Here is a 14,614-nt window from a genome sequence, read left to right as displayed (position 1 = left end):
GGGGCAGTGGGGACCTGGGCTCCCAGGGCAGTGGGGAGCTGCCATCCCGGGCTGCCCCAACAGCACCCTCCGTCCGTCCCTGCGCAGCCGCTGACGCTGCTGTGTGTGCCTGTGTGTTTGGCAGGGCTGGCACCAGGGGCCATGACGACGGAGACGGGCCCGGGCTCAGAGGTGAGGAACGCGCAGGAGGAGGCTCAGCAGCAGCAGCAGCAGCAGCAGGAGGCTGCACACGGGGCTCCCGCAGCCGCCCGCGACGCCGAGGCCAGCGAGAAGCCCGGGGCACAGGCCGATGCCCGAAGTACGGAGCCGGTGGGTGGCTGGCAGCCGGGAGCTGCCCCGTGCCAGGGGCTGGGACCCTGAGCTGCCCACATCATATCCCTGAGCTGCCCACATCATATCCCTGTGCTGCCCATACTGTGTCCCTTCCCTGAGCTGCCCACATCATATCCCTGAGCTGCCCACACCGTGTCCCTTCCCTGAGCTGCCCACATCATATCCCTGAGCTGCCCACATCATAACCCTGTGCTGCCCATACTGTGTCCCCTGCCTCTGCTGCCCACGCTGTGTCCTGCAGCGTGGGGGCTGAAGGGAGCCCACTGAGGGGACAAGCTCCCTTGTGCTGAGAACCCAGGGCAGGGTTTGTGCTCTGCCTGCAGCTGCCCTGGGGTCCCTGCAGCAGGATGGGCAGAGGAGCAGGGCTGTGCTGGACATGGCACTGCTGTGGCTGTGGGGTGAGCGGGTGGCCCCCTGTCCTGGGACCAAACTGGTAGGCCCAGAGCAGCAGCTGCATCCTGCTGTCAGTTGGGGGGATGCTGAGGAGCTGAGCTGTGCACTGTCACTGTGCTGCCCTGGAGCTGAGCTGTGCACTGGCACTGTGATGCCCTGCAGCTGAGCTGTGCACTGGCACCGTGCTGCCAAGGAGCTGAGCTGTGCACTGTCACTGTGATGCCCTGCAGCTGAGCTGTGCACTGTCACTGTGCTGCCCTGGAGCTGAGCTGTGCACTGGCACTGTGATGCCCTGCAGCTGAGCTGTGCACTGTCACTGTGCTGCCCTGGAGCTGAGCTGTGCACTGGCACTGTGATGCCCTGCAGCTGAGCTGTGCACTGGCACCGTGCTGCCAAGGAGCTGAGCTGTGCACTGGCACTGTGATGCCCTGCAGCTGAGCTGTGCACTGGCACTGTGCTGCCCTGGAGCTGAGCTGTGCACTGTCACTGTGATGCCCTGCAGCTAAGCTGTGCACTGGGACTGTGCTGCCCTGGAGCTGAGCTGTGCACTGGCACTGTGCTGTCCTGGCACTGCACTGGCAGTGGGGCCATCCGGGGTTCAGGTGCCAAACCAACCCCAGGCCCGTAGGCATCTGTTTCCCACAGACCCTAGTGGTGCTGGCAACATGGGCTGGGGGCACTGGGGCTGGCTGAGGCCTCCCTGGGGTCATCAGCCTCCCTGCTGCCAGCTGCCCCCTCTGCCTGCCCTCGGGGGCTTTCCCCACCTGCCTGCCCTGGTGCTGGGTAACCCTGTGCGTGTCCCGATCCAGGGCGCAGAGATGGAGGAGAAGGACTACAGTGAGACAGATGGGCTCTCTGACAAAACAACCCCCAGCAAGACCCAGAAGTCACCCCAGAAAACCACCAAGAAAGTGAAGAGTGCGCTCTGCAGAGTCACCCTGCTCGACGCCTCTGAGTACGAGTGTGAAGTGGAGGTGAGTCCCAGCATCAGGGGGCTGCACTGACACCCGGGAGGGGACATGACCCAGAGCAGGGACCCTGCCCAGCCCAGCCAGTCCCCTGTGTAAGAACTCTGCCAACGACACCTTTGCCATCCCTCTCTCCTAGGAAGAGCATTAGCAGCGCCTGGCAGGGACACGTACAGTGCAGCACCTTTCCCTGGCGATGGCCACGGCTGTAGGGAGAGACAGAGAGGCCTGAGCTCTGCCAGTGGCCACCTTGGCACGGGAGATGCTGTGAGGCTCCATGGGTCACTGGCAGTGCAGGACCTCTCCCTTCTGGGACAGGCTGGGAGAGACCCAGGATGAGATGAGGAGCTGAGGCAGGTTTTGTGGGAGGGTGCCGTGGCCCTGCTGTGGGGGCACGTGCCTGTCTCCATCCCCAGCCCTGGCTGCTGTCTCCTGCCTGTGGGCTGGGAGGGCAGCACTGCTGTGCTCTGTGCTCTGCCCTGTGGCATCGGACCAGCATCTTCACTTTACAATGCCAGAGGCTGTTCAGGACCCACCCCTGCTCCTGGGGAGCGTGTGGGGAAGGAGATTGTCCCACGGGCACTTGTTTGTCCCAGCCGTGGTCTTGAGCAGAGGCAGCTGGGCTGGCCAGACCCTTCTCTGGTTTGGCATCGCTGTCTCCTGGCGTGACAGGGATGAGCCGGGGGGCCCCAGGGCCTGTGGGACCCGCTGCCTGCACTGCCCTGGCCAGGCTCGACCGTGCCCCGGCCCCGCAGCCCTGGCACTGCCTGGGTGTCCCCTGGCGAGACGGCTGCACCCAACGGCACCCGTCACCCGTGGGTGGGTGCTGGGGGACGGGGCTGCCCTGGCCCTCGGCAGCGGGGCTGTGGGAGCACGAGGAGCTGCATCACCATCAGTGTCTCCGTGTCCCTGACAGAAGCACGCCCGAGGCCAGGTGCTCTTTGACTTAGTGTGTGAGCACCTCAACCTCCTGGAGAAGGACTACTTCGGCCTCACCTTCTGCGACTCAGACAGCCAAAAGGTGAGCAGCAGCAAGGGAGTCCCTCTGCAGCCACCCTCTCCATGGTGGGAGCCCCCCTGACCTTCTCCCTCCTTGTTGCAGAACTGGCTGGACCCCTCCAAGGAGATCAAGAAGCAGATCCGCAGTAAGTGCCCGGGGAGGGTCCATCCAGGGCAGTGGGTGGCTGGACTGTCCCTGTCCCCCTGCCCTGGAGAGGCCTTGTGTCAGCTGGGCTGACACGGGGCTGCTGCTGCTCCTTCAGCTGCCCGTTACCTGACTCTTACTCACGCCAGGCATAGAGGCAAAGGCCCCTCTCTGTGCCACTGCAGAGCTGGCAGCCTGGGAGCGATCCTCACCTGCCCTGAGCAGGGAGGGCAGGGGTGGGGGGCTGCAGGGGCAGATCCTGGGGTGCCTTTGGCCGTGATGCTGCCTTGCTGGGGCGGCAGAAGGGCCGTCACCAGGGGTGTGACCTGCTGGGGCACGTGAGGCCTTTGCTGTGACGCTGGTCACGCTGAGCTGACGGCTCCTGAGGCTGTGATGCTTTTTGCTCTGCAGCTGTTTGGGGAGGATTGACCAAGTCATGCTGGTGTCCTGATGGCTGTTGCCCCAGCAGCCTCCAGACCCCCTTGTCCCTGCCCTGTGCCAAGCTTGGGGAGAGCAGTGGGGCCGTTAGTGGGTGCCCAGATGCTCCTGCAGGCTGGGATGCAGCTGGTGTGGGTGCTGCCTCTACAACTCTCTCCCCTCCCTAGGTGGGCCCTGGAACTTCGCCTTCACTGTAAAGTTTTACCCCCCAGACCCTGCCCAGCTCACGGAGGACATCACAAGGTGAGGACCACCCTCTGTGGGCAGAGCTGCTGGGGCAGCTCAGGGGAATGGCTGGGAGTGTGTGGAGGGGCGGGGCCAGGGCAGGACGTGGGCAACTGCGGCAGGATTTGGGCAGCTGGGGCAGGATTTGGATGGCTGGGGCAGGATTTGGGTGACTGGGGCAGGATTTGGGTGGCTGGGGCAGGATTTGGGTGACTGGGGCAGGATTTGGGTGGCTGGGGCAGGATTTGGATGTCTGGGGCAGGATTTGGGTGGCTGGGGCAGGATTTGGGTGGCTGGGGCAGGATGTGAGCAGCTGGGGCAGGATGTGGGCGGCTGGGGCAGGATGTGAGCAGCTGGGGCAGGATTTGGGCGGCTGGGGCAGGATTTGGGTGGCTGGGGCAGGATGTGGGCGGCTGGGGCAGGATTTGGGTGACTGGGGCAGGATGTGAGCAGCTGGGGCAGGATGTGGGCGGCTGGGGCAGGATGTGAGCAGCTGGGGCAGGATTTGGGCGGCTGGGGCAGGATTTGGGTGGCTGGGGCAGGATTTGGGCGGCTGGGGCAGGATGTGAGCGACTGGGGCAGGATGTGAGCGACTGGGGCAGGATGTGGGTGACTGGGGCAGGATGTGGGTGACTGGGGCAGGATTTGGGTGACTGGGGCAGGATTTGGGTGGCTGGGGCAGGATGTGGGTGGCTGGGGCAGGATGTGAGCGGCCGGGGCAGGATTTGGGTGGCCGGGGCAGGATGTGAGCAGCTGGGGCAGGATTTGGGTGGCTGGGGTAGGATGTGAGTGGCTGGGGCTGGATTTGGATGGCTGGGGCAGGATGTGAGCAGCTGGGGCAGGATTTGGGTGTCTGGGGCAGGATGTGAGTGGCTGGGACAGGATTTGGGTGACTGGGGCAGGGCTCGCTGCCCTCCGGCTGCAAGGGGCACATCTGGGTCACAGAGCAGGTCCAGGAGGGGCTGTGTGGGGTGGCAGTGCCCGTGGAGAGCGATGTGAGGCGGATGCACTGTGCTGCTTCCCGGGAAGGCCCAGCCTGCTCCAGACACGCTCCTCTCCCCACCCTCACCCTCTGCCCCTCCTGCAGATACTACCTGTGCCTGCAGCTGCGCGCAGACATCATCACGGGGCGCCTGCCCTGCTCCTTCGTCACACACGCCCTGCTGGGCTCCTACGCCGTGCAGGCCGAGCTGGGCGACTACGACGCCGAGGAGCACGTGGGCAACTACGTGAGCGAGCTGCGCTTCGCCCCCAACCAGACGCGGGAGCTGGAGGAGCGCATCATGGAGCTGCACAAGACCTACCGGTGAGCCCCGGCGGGCTGCTGGCGACGAGGGCACCGGGCAGCCGGCCCGCGGGGCACGCAGCCAGCCCTGCCCCTGTCTGTTTGCTGCAGGGGAATGACCCCCGGGGAAGCCGAGATCCACTTCCTGGAGAACGCCAAGAAGCTCTCCATGTACGGGGTGGACCTGCACCACGCCAAGGTATGGGGCTGTGGGGCTGCCAGAGCGGGAGCCGGTGCCACCCCAGCTGCCTGCACACCCCTCCCTGCCCAGCCCCTTCCTCCTGCGGCCAAGGGTCAAAAAGGACACGGCTCTGGGTGGCCCTGTGTCACACCAGGGGAGCTGCAGAGGTCCAGCACCAGGGAGCCTGTGATCCGCTGGGCTCTCTGTCAGCCGGTCCCTGTAGTGGCGCGGCACACGAGGCGCCTGGCACTGCTGCCCAGGCTGGTTCTCTCTTGGCCGCCTCACAGACCCCTCCTGTCCCTCTTGCCTCCTCCAGGACTCTGAGGGCATCGACATCATGCTGGGCGTCTGTGCCAACGGCCTCCTCATCTACAGGGACCGGCTGAGGATCAACCGCTTCGCCTGGCCCAAGATCCTCAAAATCTCCTACAAGAGGAGCAACTTCTACATCAAGATCCGCCCGGGCGAGGTGGGTGCTGTGGCAGGGGATGCTGGGCCGGGTGGTGCTGGCCTCTGCACCGAGGGCCTTAAGCTAAGGACTGGCCTGGCACGTCTCCTGTTGCATATGAGAGCTTTCAGCAAGTGCTCTCGTTGTGCTCCCATTTTCTCAAGTGCCTTCAGCAGGCCAAGAGCACCCCAGGCTCATTCCCCCCTCTCCAGATGCTGTGACTCGCAGGCGCAGGGAGCTTGCCCAGGAAGAGGGGTGCAGGGCTGTTTCTGATGGGTCTTCTCACAACAAAGCATCAAGAAGCTTTCTTTGGTTGCTTTGCTGGCTTTATTTTCATGTCTATGTGCACTGATGGGAGAATGAGTTTCCCCCCATGCTTCGCAGCAGGCAGGAGAGCCTGGACACTGCATCTCACTTGGAGGGTGATGACCTCTCGCCACAACGAGCTGGAAAAGCTTTTTGTCTCTTGAAGGAATTTCTTATGCCCTGAAAAGCCATTTACAGTTGAGGAAAGTGCTTAGACCAAAAGTGTGGGGGTGTGATCCCAGCAGCCAGAGGGGCTGGGCACGGGAGAAGGCTCTTTGTGCTCCTGCCAGGGGAACCCCAGCGCCTGGGCAGGACAGATCCCGTCCATCACGTTCCCTCAGGCAGGATCTGTAACGGCCTTTCTCTGTCTCCCCCAAGTACGAGCAGTTTGAGAGCACCATCGGCTTCAAGCTGCCCAACCACCGCTCTGCCAAGCGCCTCTGGAAGGTCTGCATCGAGCACCACACCTTCTTCAGGTGAGGGAGCGTCCCCAGCCCGTGCCCCGGCCCCTGCCGGTGCCCGTGGCCGACGCTCTGCTCTCCCCTCAGGCTGGTGTCCCCGGAGCCTCCCCCGAAGGGTTTCCTGGTGATGGGCTCCAAGTTCCGCTACAGCGGGCGCACGCAGGCGCAGACGCGCCAGGCCAGTGCCCTCATCGACCGCCCCGCGCCCTTCTTCGAGCGCTCCTCCAGCAAGCGCTACACCATGTCCCGCAGCCTGGACGGAGGTAGGGCCCGTGTCCCGTGTCCTGGGCAGAGGTAGGGCCCATGTCCCATGTCCTGGGCAGAGGTAGGGCCCATGTCCCACAGCCTGGGCAGAGGTAGGGCCCATGTCCCACGGCCTGGGCAGAGGTAGAGCCCATGTCCCACAGCCTGGGCAGAGGTAGGGCCCATGTCCCACAGCCTGGGCAGAGGTAGGGCCCATGTCCCACAGCCTGGGCAGAGGTAGGGCCCATGTCCCACGGCCTGGGCAGAGGTAGAGCCCATGTCCCACAGCCTGGGCAGAGGTAGGGCCCATGTCCCATGTCCTGGGCAGAGGTAGGGCCCATGTCCCACAGCTTGGGCAGAGGTAGAGCCCGTGTCCCATGTCCTGGGCAGAGGTAGGGCCCATGTCCCATGTCCTGGGTAGAGGTAGGGCCCATGTCCCACAGCTGGACAGAGGTAGAGCCCGTGTCCCATGTCCTGGGCAGAGGTAGGGCCCATGTCCCATGTCCTGGGTAGAGGTAGGGCCCATGTCCCACAGCCTGGATGGAGGTAGGGCCCATGTCCCATGGCCTGGGCAGAGGTAGAGCCCATGTCCCATGTCCTGGGTAGAGGTAGGGCCCATGTCCCACAGCTGGGCAGAGGTAGGGCCCACGTCCCACAGCCTGGGCAGAGGTAGAGCCCATGTCCCATGGCCTGGGCAGAGGTAGGGCCCATGTCCCATGGCCTGGGCTGGCAGGGTGGGGGCTGGCGGCGGCAGGGCCGGCGTGACCCGGGCTCTCCCCACGGGCAGAGTTCTCGCGCCCGGCCTCCGTCAGCGAGAACCACGACGCCGAGGCGGAGGGCGAGAAGCGGGATGAGGACGGTGAGTTTGGCAGCAGGAGACGGTCTGAGACGGAGGACGAGGAGGTGACGACGCCAACCAAGATCAAGGAGCTGAAGGTACAGAGGAGGCAGCAGAGGAGGGCGGAGGGGTGTGATGGCACACGCTGGAGCAGACAGGCAGCGGGGCTGGGCTGCGGGCAGGAGGGGTCACCTCGGGCACGGGCCCCTGCAGCCCCTTCTCCGCTGGCCGTGCCTCAGGCTGGTGGCGCCGCCGGGATGTGGCTTTCGGCCTCAGTGGTGGAAATGAGGCTGTCACAGGAGCTCCACTCAACTCTTGATTCCTCAGCACCCTCTAGGAGAGGCTCGTCCCCTGGCGAGGGCTGGACCTGGGAGCAGCCCCGCTCCAGGGCAAGGTTGGGGACGGGGATGGGGACAGGCTGGGCACGCTGGTGCCCACTTGTGCCAGCCACTGCGTGGCCACAGCCCACCCGCCCCCTGCCCCGACCCAGGCTGGCCCAGGGACCCCAGTCCACCTCAGTCCCAACTTCGAGGGGAGGGGGGTTGGTCCTCTTTGCCCTTGCCCATCAGCTTAACTGTGATGTTTGTGACAAGTTCCCTGGACTGACCCTGCTGGTTACTTTTAACCCTCTCTTTGCTGCCAGCCGGAGCACGAAACAACCCCCAGGCACAAGCAGGAGGTATTATCTCTCTGGAGTATCTTAGTCCTCATTGGTGCATCATATTGTCATCCTCTCCAAAGCAACACTGTGTCTCACTCTATTTACTGGGATAAAAGATGCCCTGGGGCAGGGGCTTGGACATTAGAGAAGCCCGATGAGCAGAGAGATGGGGGGTCTGCCCCGGCACACACGGCATCTTCTATCCCACTAAGTAAGGTAGTCCTGATGTCTGCGTGGCAGGAGCCCTCCCAGGGCACAACAGCCAGGCCCTTGGCCAAGTCCTTGGCCCATTAGGAAGACCTGGCTCTTGCTCATGTCCCTGACTGCTGTGTCCTCGCCTCGTGTCTGCTCGTGTGGCCCTGTGGCCCCGGCTCTCCCAGGGAGGCTGCTCCTGTCGCTCCCGCTGCCGCCCCAACCCACGCTCTGCTTCTGCCTGATGCAAACTGCCTGCGTCCCCTGCCCTGCCTGGCGGCTCTGCACCCCTGCAGCCCTGCTCCTGCAGCCCCTGATCCCATAGCCCTGCTCCTGCAGCCCTGCTCCTGCAGCCCCACTACTGCAGCCCAGCTCCTGCAGCCCCTCATTCAGCAGCCCCAGATCCCACAGCCCTGCTCCTGCAGACCCTGATGCCACAGCCCCACTCTTGCAGCGTGGCTCTGCCTCACTGGAGCTCTTCACAGTGTTGCAGCCTCCATCCTGCCGCATCAGGGCCAAATGATTCCCCCGGCTGCCTTCAGCACCACCTCAGCTGTCTGTGGGGACAAGCACTGGCACTGACACTGAGCCTCTACCCGACCCGAGAGCAGGCTGTGGCACAGAAGGGGGAGGCTGTGCCCTCCCCTGCACAGACTCCCATGCCCACGGTGCCCCCCGTCAGGGACGATTCATCCCAGCCTAAAATCCACAGCGACTGCCCAGAGCCATCGCTTTCGCTTTCACTGGGACACAGATCCTCATTGGAGCTGTTGATGGGGGCGGGCACAGGCCAGGCTGCGGGCTCTGCCGTGCTGGCACAGCCGCCGCCATCCCTGGGCAGACCCTGCCGGGCAGCGGGCAGCGGCCCCGTCCCCCCCGCGCCGCCTCATCGCTTCCCCGCTGCATGTGCATGCGCTGCCTCCCGGGACCCCCAGCCCAGAGGTGGGCAAACCACGAAGCGCTTGGGCCGTGGGGAGGGGGCTCAGGAGCTGCGCTGAGCCTCCAGCAGCTGGAACACTGGGGTGGGGCTTTCGTGGGACCCTCTTGGGATCTCTGGGCTGTAGCTGAGGAGACACAGCAGGGAGGTGTTTGAGGTGACTCCTTTCGAACCTTCCAAGAGGTTTGAGCTGGAAGCAGAGCGGGGCTCTGGCTCTGAGCCCGTTTGCCCACCTCTGCGCAGGCCGGGGACAGCCAGGCTGCTGCTGCGCGCCACGGAACGCGGCTCCGACGCCGGCCCCGGCATCCACGCCGGTGTGTCTCAGCAGCCCCAACCTCCTGCCCCGCAGCAGGAGCCCCCCGGGAGCGGCGCCAGGAGCACGGCTCCTGCCTGGCTGGGGTGGCGTTTCCGCAGGGCCCATCCGCTCTCGCCCTGCAGCGGGTCTGGCGTGCCCCGTGCTGGCCGTGCTGCGCCACACAGGGAAGCCTGCACACGGCTGCCACACGCCTTGGGCACGTCCTGCCTTGTTGCTGCTCCCTTCCCATTGAGAACTGCAGGCCAAGGCGCTCAGACACTGTTCATTTGTCTCTCCATACCCTACATTGAAGCCCGGTGTGAAGCGAACCCTCCCGGTGCCCCATGCGTCTCGTTTTGCCTCAGCTGGTGCTTTAGTCACAGTTCTCTTCCTCTCTCCTTCCCCAAGTTTTTAGACAAACCAGAGGATGTTTTGCTGAAGCACCAGGCCAGCATCAACGAGCTGAAACGGACCCTGAAGGAGCCCAACAGCAAGCTGGTTCACAGGGACCGGGACAGGAGGCTGCCTTCCTCACCAGCCTCTTCCTCACCCAAGCATGAGGATGAAACACCAAAGGGAACCCCAGAAAAGGCCAGCGAGGTTTGTTTTGCCGCGTCTCTCGTGGAGGGGATCAGGTTGTTCGGGGAAGTGTTCCCCAGCTGTTGGGCTCTCTGCCTCCCTGGGGGAGCCTTGCAGAGGTGTTGGGCTGGGGACCAGGGGAGGAGTGAGGGGCCAGGCCCTCATCCCTCAGTTTGATAGTGAGTTAACCCTTCTCATGCTGCTGGTACCCATGTGCCCTTGTGCCCAGGCACTGCATGGGCTTGCACTTCTCTGGAGGTTGGGGGTAGCTGAGAGTTGATCTGTGGCTTTGGTGGCCTGTGGATGGGCCTTTCCTTACCCCTCATGCTGCTGGGGCTGCTGCCTGTCAGTGCTGGAGCAGCTCTTGCCCAGAGCCCCACCAGGCAGGGCTGGGTACCCCATGGTGTGAGGGACAGGGCTGGGAGTGGCACCGGGACTGGGGGTGGCACCAGGGCTGGGGGTGGCACCGGGGCTGCGGAGCCCCCAGAGCTGCGTGTGGGCACAGATGGGCGCCCCGTGGCGCTGGGTGCCTGGGTGGCTCAGTACAGGCAGCCTGTGGCAGGGCCATCCCTGCTGCCAGCCCAGATGCCCTCTCCCTGCTGGGGCCCCTCAGTGCCCTCCCGTCCATGGTGTGCTCTCCAGGCAGGGCGAACGCCATGCGCGGGGCCCTGGCTCCCCTGGGGCACCGTCTTGCAGAGCAGGTGCTGACGTGGGGCTGAGCTGCAAGGGGGTGTGGGGGGCTGGGCTGGGGGGTCCAGGGGCTCTCAGGGCATTCCCGGTGTGCACATGTGCCTGCTGTCCCCGGTGGTGAGCTGCAGGATGGCCCTGGCAGAGGTGAGCTCACAGCACTGACCTGGCCAGAGGGACTTCACCCCACGTGTCTTGTATAAACAAATACATGAAGTGCAGAGATGTCAATGGAGCATCCAGAGCTGGTGTGGCTGTGACCTCTTCCTTCACTCATCCACCCCTCCGTCCATCCATCCACCTACCCACCAGCCATTTGTTCTTTCATTCCTTCTCATGTTCTCTCTTTCTCTCTCCCTGTCTCTCTCTTCTCTCCCTGTCTCTGTCTCTCTGTCTCTTTGCCCTGGGTCTGGGGTTTCCGTGCTGACACAGACGATGGAAGAGGACACCTTAGACGGTTTTGCATCTGAGCACGGAGCTTCCCTAAGCATGGAGTCTTTCACACAGAAAAGCCTTGTCTCCTCTCCTGAGGTTGTCCTCATCTTCCTCCTCTCCACACCCCTGGTTCTCACAGTTTGCCCCAGGTCCCTGTGAGGTGACTCCTGCCCTCTGACAGAGCCCAGGCCACTCGCTGCCCCCCGGGCAGTTCCCTCTCCAGTGATGGGCAGGATCCTGACCCAGGACAGGGCTCCAGGGGAAATCTGCTCCCCTGGCAGCTGCTTCTGGGCTGTGAGACGGGGTCCTGGGCAAGGCCTCCCAGCAGAGCCTGCGGTGGGCCCAGGGCTGGCTGTGCTCTGGGCAAGGGCCCTGCTGCCCCTCCGCTGAGGGTCCCAGGCAGCATTGAGGTCCTGGGGAACACTGGGGGTCCTGGGCAGTGCTGAGGGTCCCAGGCAGCGCTGGGGGTCCTGAGCAGTGCTTGATCCCGTGGTGCAAGCACTCCTTGGGTGTAGGCAGGCAGCTCACAGTTGTCTTTAGCAAGCCCTTGTGCTTTCCTTTCTCTTCAGCTGCAGCTGTGGTTCCCCAGGCCAGGCAGCCTGGAATGGGGTATCTCTGGAGGCACCGAAGCGCTGGGCTCAGGCCTGTGTAGAGCAGGGTGGTGCTGCCATTGGCATCCCCCAGCAGTGCCCATGGGTGAGGGTGCAGGCTCTACAGGGTTGATCTCATGGGGTGGTGATTGTTTCCCAGAACAGCCAAGACTAGGCAGCAGACTGCTGTCTGGAGGCAGCCAGGCTGCAGCATGGGACCAGCAGTGCCCAGGGAAGGCAGCGGAGCAGGAGCGGGTGAGGCCAGGGCAGCAGAGCCAGGGCTTGTCCCACTCGCACTCCCTGTCCTCTCCCTTGGTCAGTGCAGAAGCTGCCAGCGTTGGCAGTGCCCACCAGCACGGCCAGAGCCCGAGCCTGTGCTGGCTGGAGCACACTGTGGCACACAGGGGAGCGTTTCTGTGTGTGTGGTGTGACTGAGGATACCCGTGTGCCATCCCCACAGCTGTCCCAGCACCACAGAGACCTGCCCCTGCCCCTGGCCAGAGCCCTGGGCTGGGCAGGCCTGAGATGTGCTGTGTGCCCGGGTGCTGCCAGGGCAGGGCCTGGGGCACCGTGCCCATGCAGCTGTTGGCAACTGGTAAAGAAGGCAGGAGCTGGGAGATGGCATGTTTATGCCAGAGGCTTTCACCAGTTTCTGATTCCCCAACTTGTGGAGCTTCCTCCACTAGTAACCAGGTTTCCTCCTTTCTCTGTATCCTCTAATCTCGTCTTCTTTTCCCTCCCCTCTGTCTCTGCTTCCCTCTGCCCCGTTTCCCCTTATCCACTGTCAATTATTAGGGTTCCACTCTGGGTGCAGTTGCTGCAAACACTTCTCCTGACAGCTCTGTGTGCCATGGATGCCATCCCACAGCTGGAGGGGATGTCAGCCACCCTCCTTGCTGGGCTGGGCCCTGCCCCTGCTGCAAGCAGCCTCAGCCCAGCAGCTCTTCTCCCCATGTCTCCCCAGGCGTTATTTTCTACCCTCTGTTAGGAATGTTGGGTTTCATTGGTGCTCTGTTCTTGGCACTTAACCATGGAATCACGAGTCGTTTAGGTGGGCAAAGGCCTTTAGCAAGGCTGTCCTGCAGGATGAGCATGGGAGGGTGCAAAACGTGTGTGGTAACAGTGACTGGTGTGCAGCAGCACACACCCCCCTGCCCCCTGTGTCCCAGCCCCAGGGTGCTCCATGGCCTCTGCTCAGGCCTTGCTGCAGCACCTGGAGCTGCCAGAGCTGCCAAGCCTGTGCTGCTCTCCTTCATTTCACAGGTAACCCTTCACAGGTTACATTTTCTGAACTGCCTGGTCTCAGCATTGCTAGAAACCTCTGCTAAATAACTGATTCTGGGGAGATGTCCCTGGAGGGGAAGGATGATCTTGGGAGTGAATCTGAGCTGCAGCATTGGGTAGGAAGGGGAAAGGGCTTTTCTGATGCCTGGAGGTGGTTTCTTTTCTTGCTCATGCTCCTGGCAGTCTGACATAGGGCACCTGATGGAGCTGAACGTGAAGGTACTCAAAAGACAGACTGTGGTCTGCAGTGACACCTCACCCTTTGCTCATGGAGCCTGCTAGAGCCGGCTGAAGGCTGAAGGCCGGGCAGTCCCAGCTGGGTTAGCTTCATGAGGGATGCCCAATGGCTGTTGGTGTGTCTGCTGGGAGCGTTGTTCCCACTGCTGAGCTTCCAGCAAAGCTGCAGATGTTGCAGACGTGTCAGTGAGGCACTGCCCAGAGCAAAACGTGATCCCTGGAGAGGACAGAGGTGCTCAGGCCCCGCCACAGCATCAGCACCCTGATTTTCAGCCCCGTTTGTCCACCAGCGAGTTGCCAGGCTCTTTGTATAGACCCTGCCCCAACTCCTGCATGAATAATAGTCTCGATGCAGTCAGCCCTGCCCGAGACAGATCAGCCTCCTGTTCTCCTGGCAGCAGCCATCAGCAGTCAGGTACAGTATGTTTGATGCTAACTTCTTGCTCCAATTGCAATGCAGGGCTCGGAGCATTGGGTATTTATAGAGAGAGAAGCTCCTAGGCTGGAAGCGGTAGCTCTAAGGAAAGCTCTGGCAGTCAAGAAAGAAGAAGCACATGCAGGTACCTCAGAGGTGAAAATGAGCACGTTGAAGGTGGATGTGGCAGTAGGGAAAGCCAAGGACACGGCAGGCCAGCAAGAGCCAGCAGCAGCAGCAGCCCTGGATACCCGGACGAGAGCAAAAATGATCGCTAGTCCTGAGGATTTTGAGTCAGTCTGGGAGGATGAGATCTATGAGAAGGAAGCCAGGGGGGAGCCCAGCCGGGAGGCAGAGCGCCTGCCAGCCGAGAGCACAGAGGAGGAGCCCCAAGGGCAGGGCAAGGAAGCGAGCACCAGTGAGCCAGGACTACCCAAGCCATGTCAGCAGCTTCAGGAGAGGCAAAGGGCCAAGGCTTTGGGGCCAGAGGCTGCCCAGGGGGAAAGTAGGGTGCTCTGCAGGGAGCAGGAGGCCACGGCCACAGAGCTCCTCAAAATGAAAGTGAAGGCGAGTGACGACAGCTCGGAGGCTTCTGCGACCCAGAGGATCATCTACCTGGGAGATGCAGAGGCAGAGGAGAAGGGCAGTGAAACGCCCCTGCTCCCGGAGCCTGGCGGCTGGCTCGGCTCGGAACCGACACCAGGAGCCTTTGGGAGTGCATCCAGGGAGGGATCCGTGCACGCAGCACCCGCAGCACAAGGGTCCCAACCCCCTTCCTCAGCGAGTCAGCAGCACAAGGCAGTGAGTGGGAAATCTCCCGGAGCAGTGGAGCAGCCTGGGCCGGGCTCTGTGGGGGGCAGCCTGGCCGGGCATTCCCCCGTGTGCCGGGAGCAGGGGCTGCCCCCGCGACCAGAGAAGGCAGCTGCTGCCCTGGCTGCCTGCCAGGCACCCGAGGCAGGACGAGTGGGGCCAGAGGAGACAGAGCTGCAAAGCCCAGGGGGAGGCCTGAAGCCGTGTGGCCTGGCAGGGGACGGCCACG

At 63.4% G+C, this 14,614-nt stretch overlaps 1 protein-coding gene across 5 annotated transcripts in view; it reads left to right on the top strand.

Moving 5' to 3' along the window:
• Positions 1 to 14,614, top strand: part of EPB41L1 (erythrocyte membrane protein band 4.1 like 1) — a 63,927-nt gene that overhangs the window by 36,833 nt on the left and 12,480 nt on the right. For all 5 annotated transcript variants that reach the window (XM_062009483.1, XM_062009482.1, XM_062009479.1 and 2 more), the window contains exons 3-14: positions 125 to 309; positions 1,536 to 1,700; positions 2,611 to 2,715; positions 2,797 to 2,839; positions 3,444 to 3,519; positions 4,589 to 4,807; positions 4,898 to 4,985; positions 5,284 to 5,436; positions 6,100 to 6,197; positions 6,270 to 6,445; positions 7,213 to 7,361; positions 9,757 to 9,948. In XM_062009483.1, coding sequence (XP_061865467.1) covers positions 142 to 309; positions 1,536 to 1,700; positions 2,611 to 2,715; positions 2,797 to 2,839; positions 3,444 to 3,519; positions 4,589 to 4,807; positions 4,898 to 4,985; positions 5,284 to 5,436; positions 6,100 to 6,197; positions 6,270 to 6,445; positions 7,213 to 7,361; positions 9,757 to 9,948 — 1,632 coding nt within the window. In that variant the 5' untranslated portion in view covers positions 125 to 141. The remainder of the gene's footprint in view (positions 1 to 124; positions 310 to 1,535; positions 1,701 to 2,610; positions 2,716 to 2,796; positions 2,840 to 3,443; positions 3,520 to 4,588; positions 4,808 to 4,897; positions 4,986 to 5,283; positions 5,437 to 6,099; positions 6,198 to 6,269; positions 6,446 to 7,212; positions 7,362 to 9,756; positions 9,949 to 14,614) is intronic.

The sequence above is a fragment of the Colius striatus genome, chromosome 16 (genome assembly GCF_028858725.1).
Source record: "Colius striatus isolate bColStr4 chromosome 16, bColStr4.1.hap1, whole genome shotgun sequence".
Taxonomy (NCBI): Eukaryota; Metazoa; Chordata; class Aves; order Coliiformes; family Coliidae; genus Colius; species Colius striatus.
Note: the sequence above shows the minus strand (reverse complement) of the source record. Positions and strands in the feature narration are given on the sequence as shown.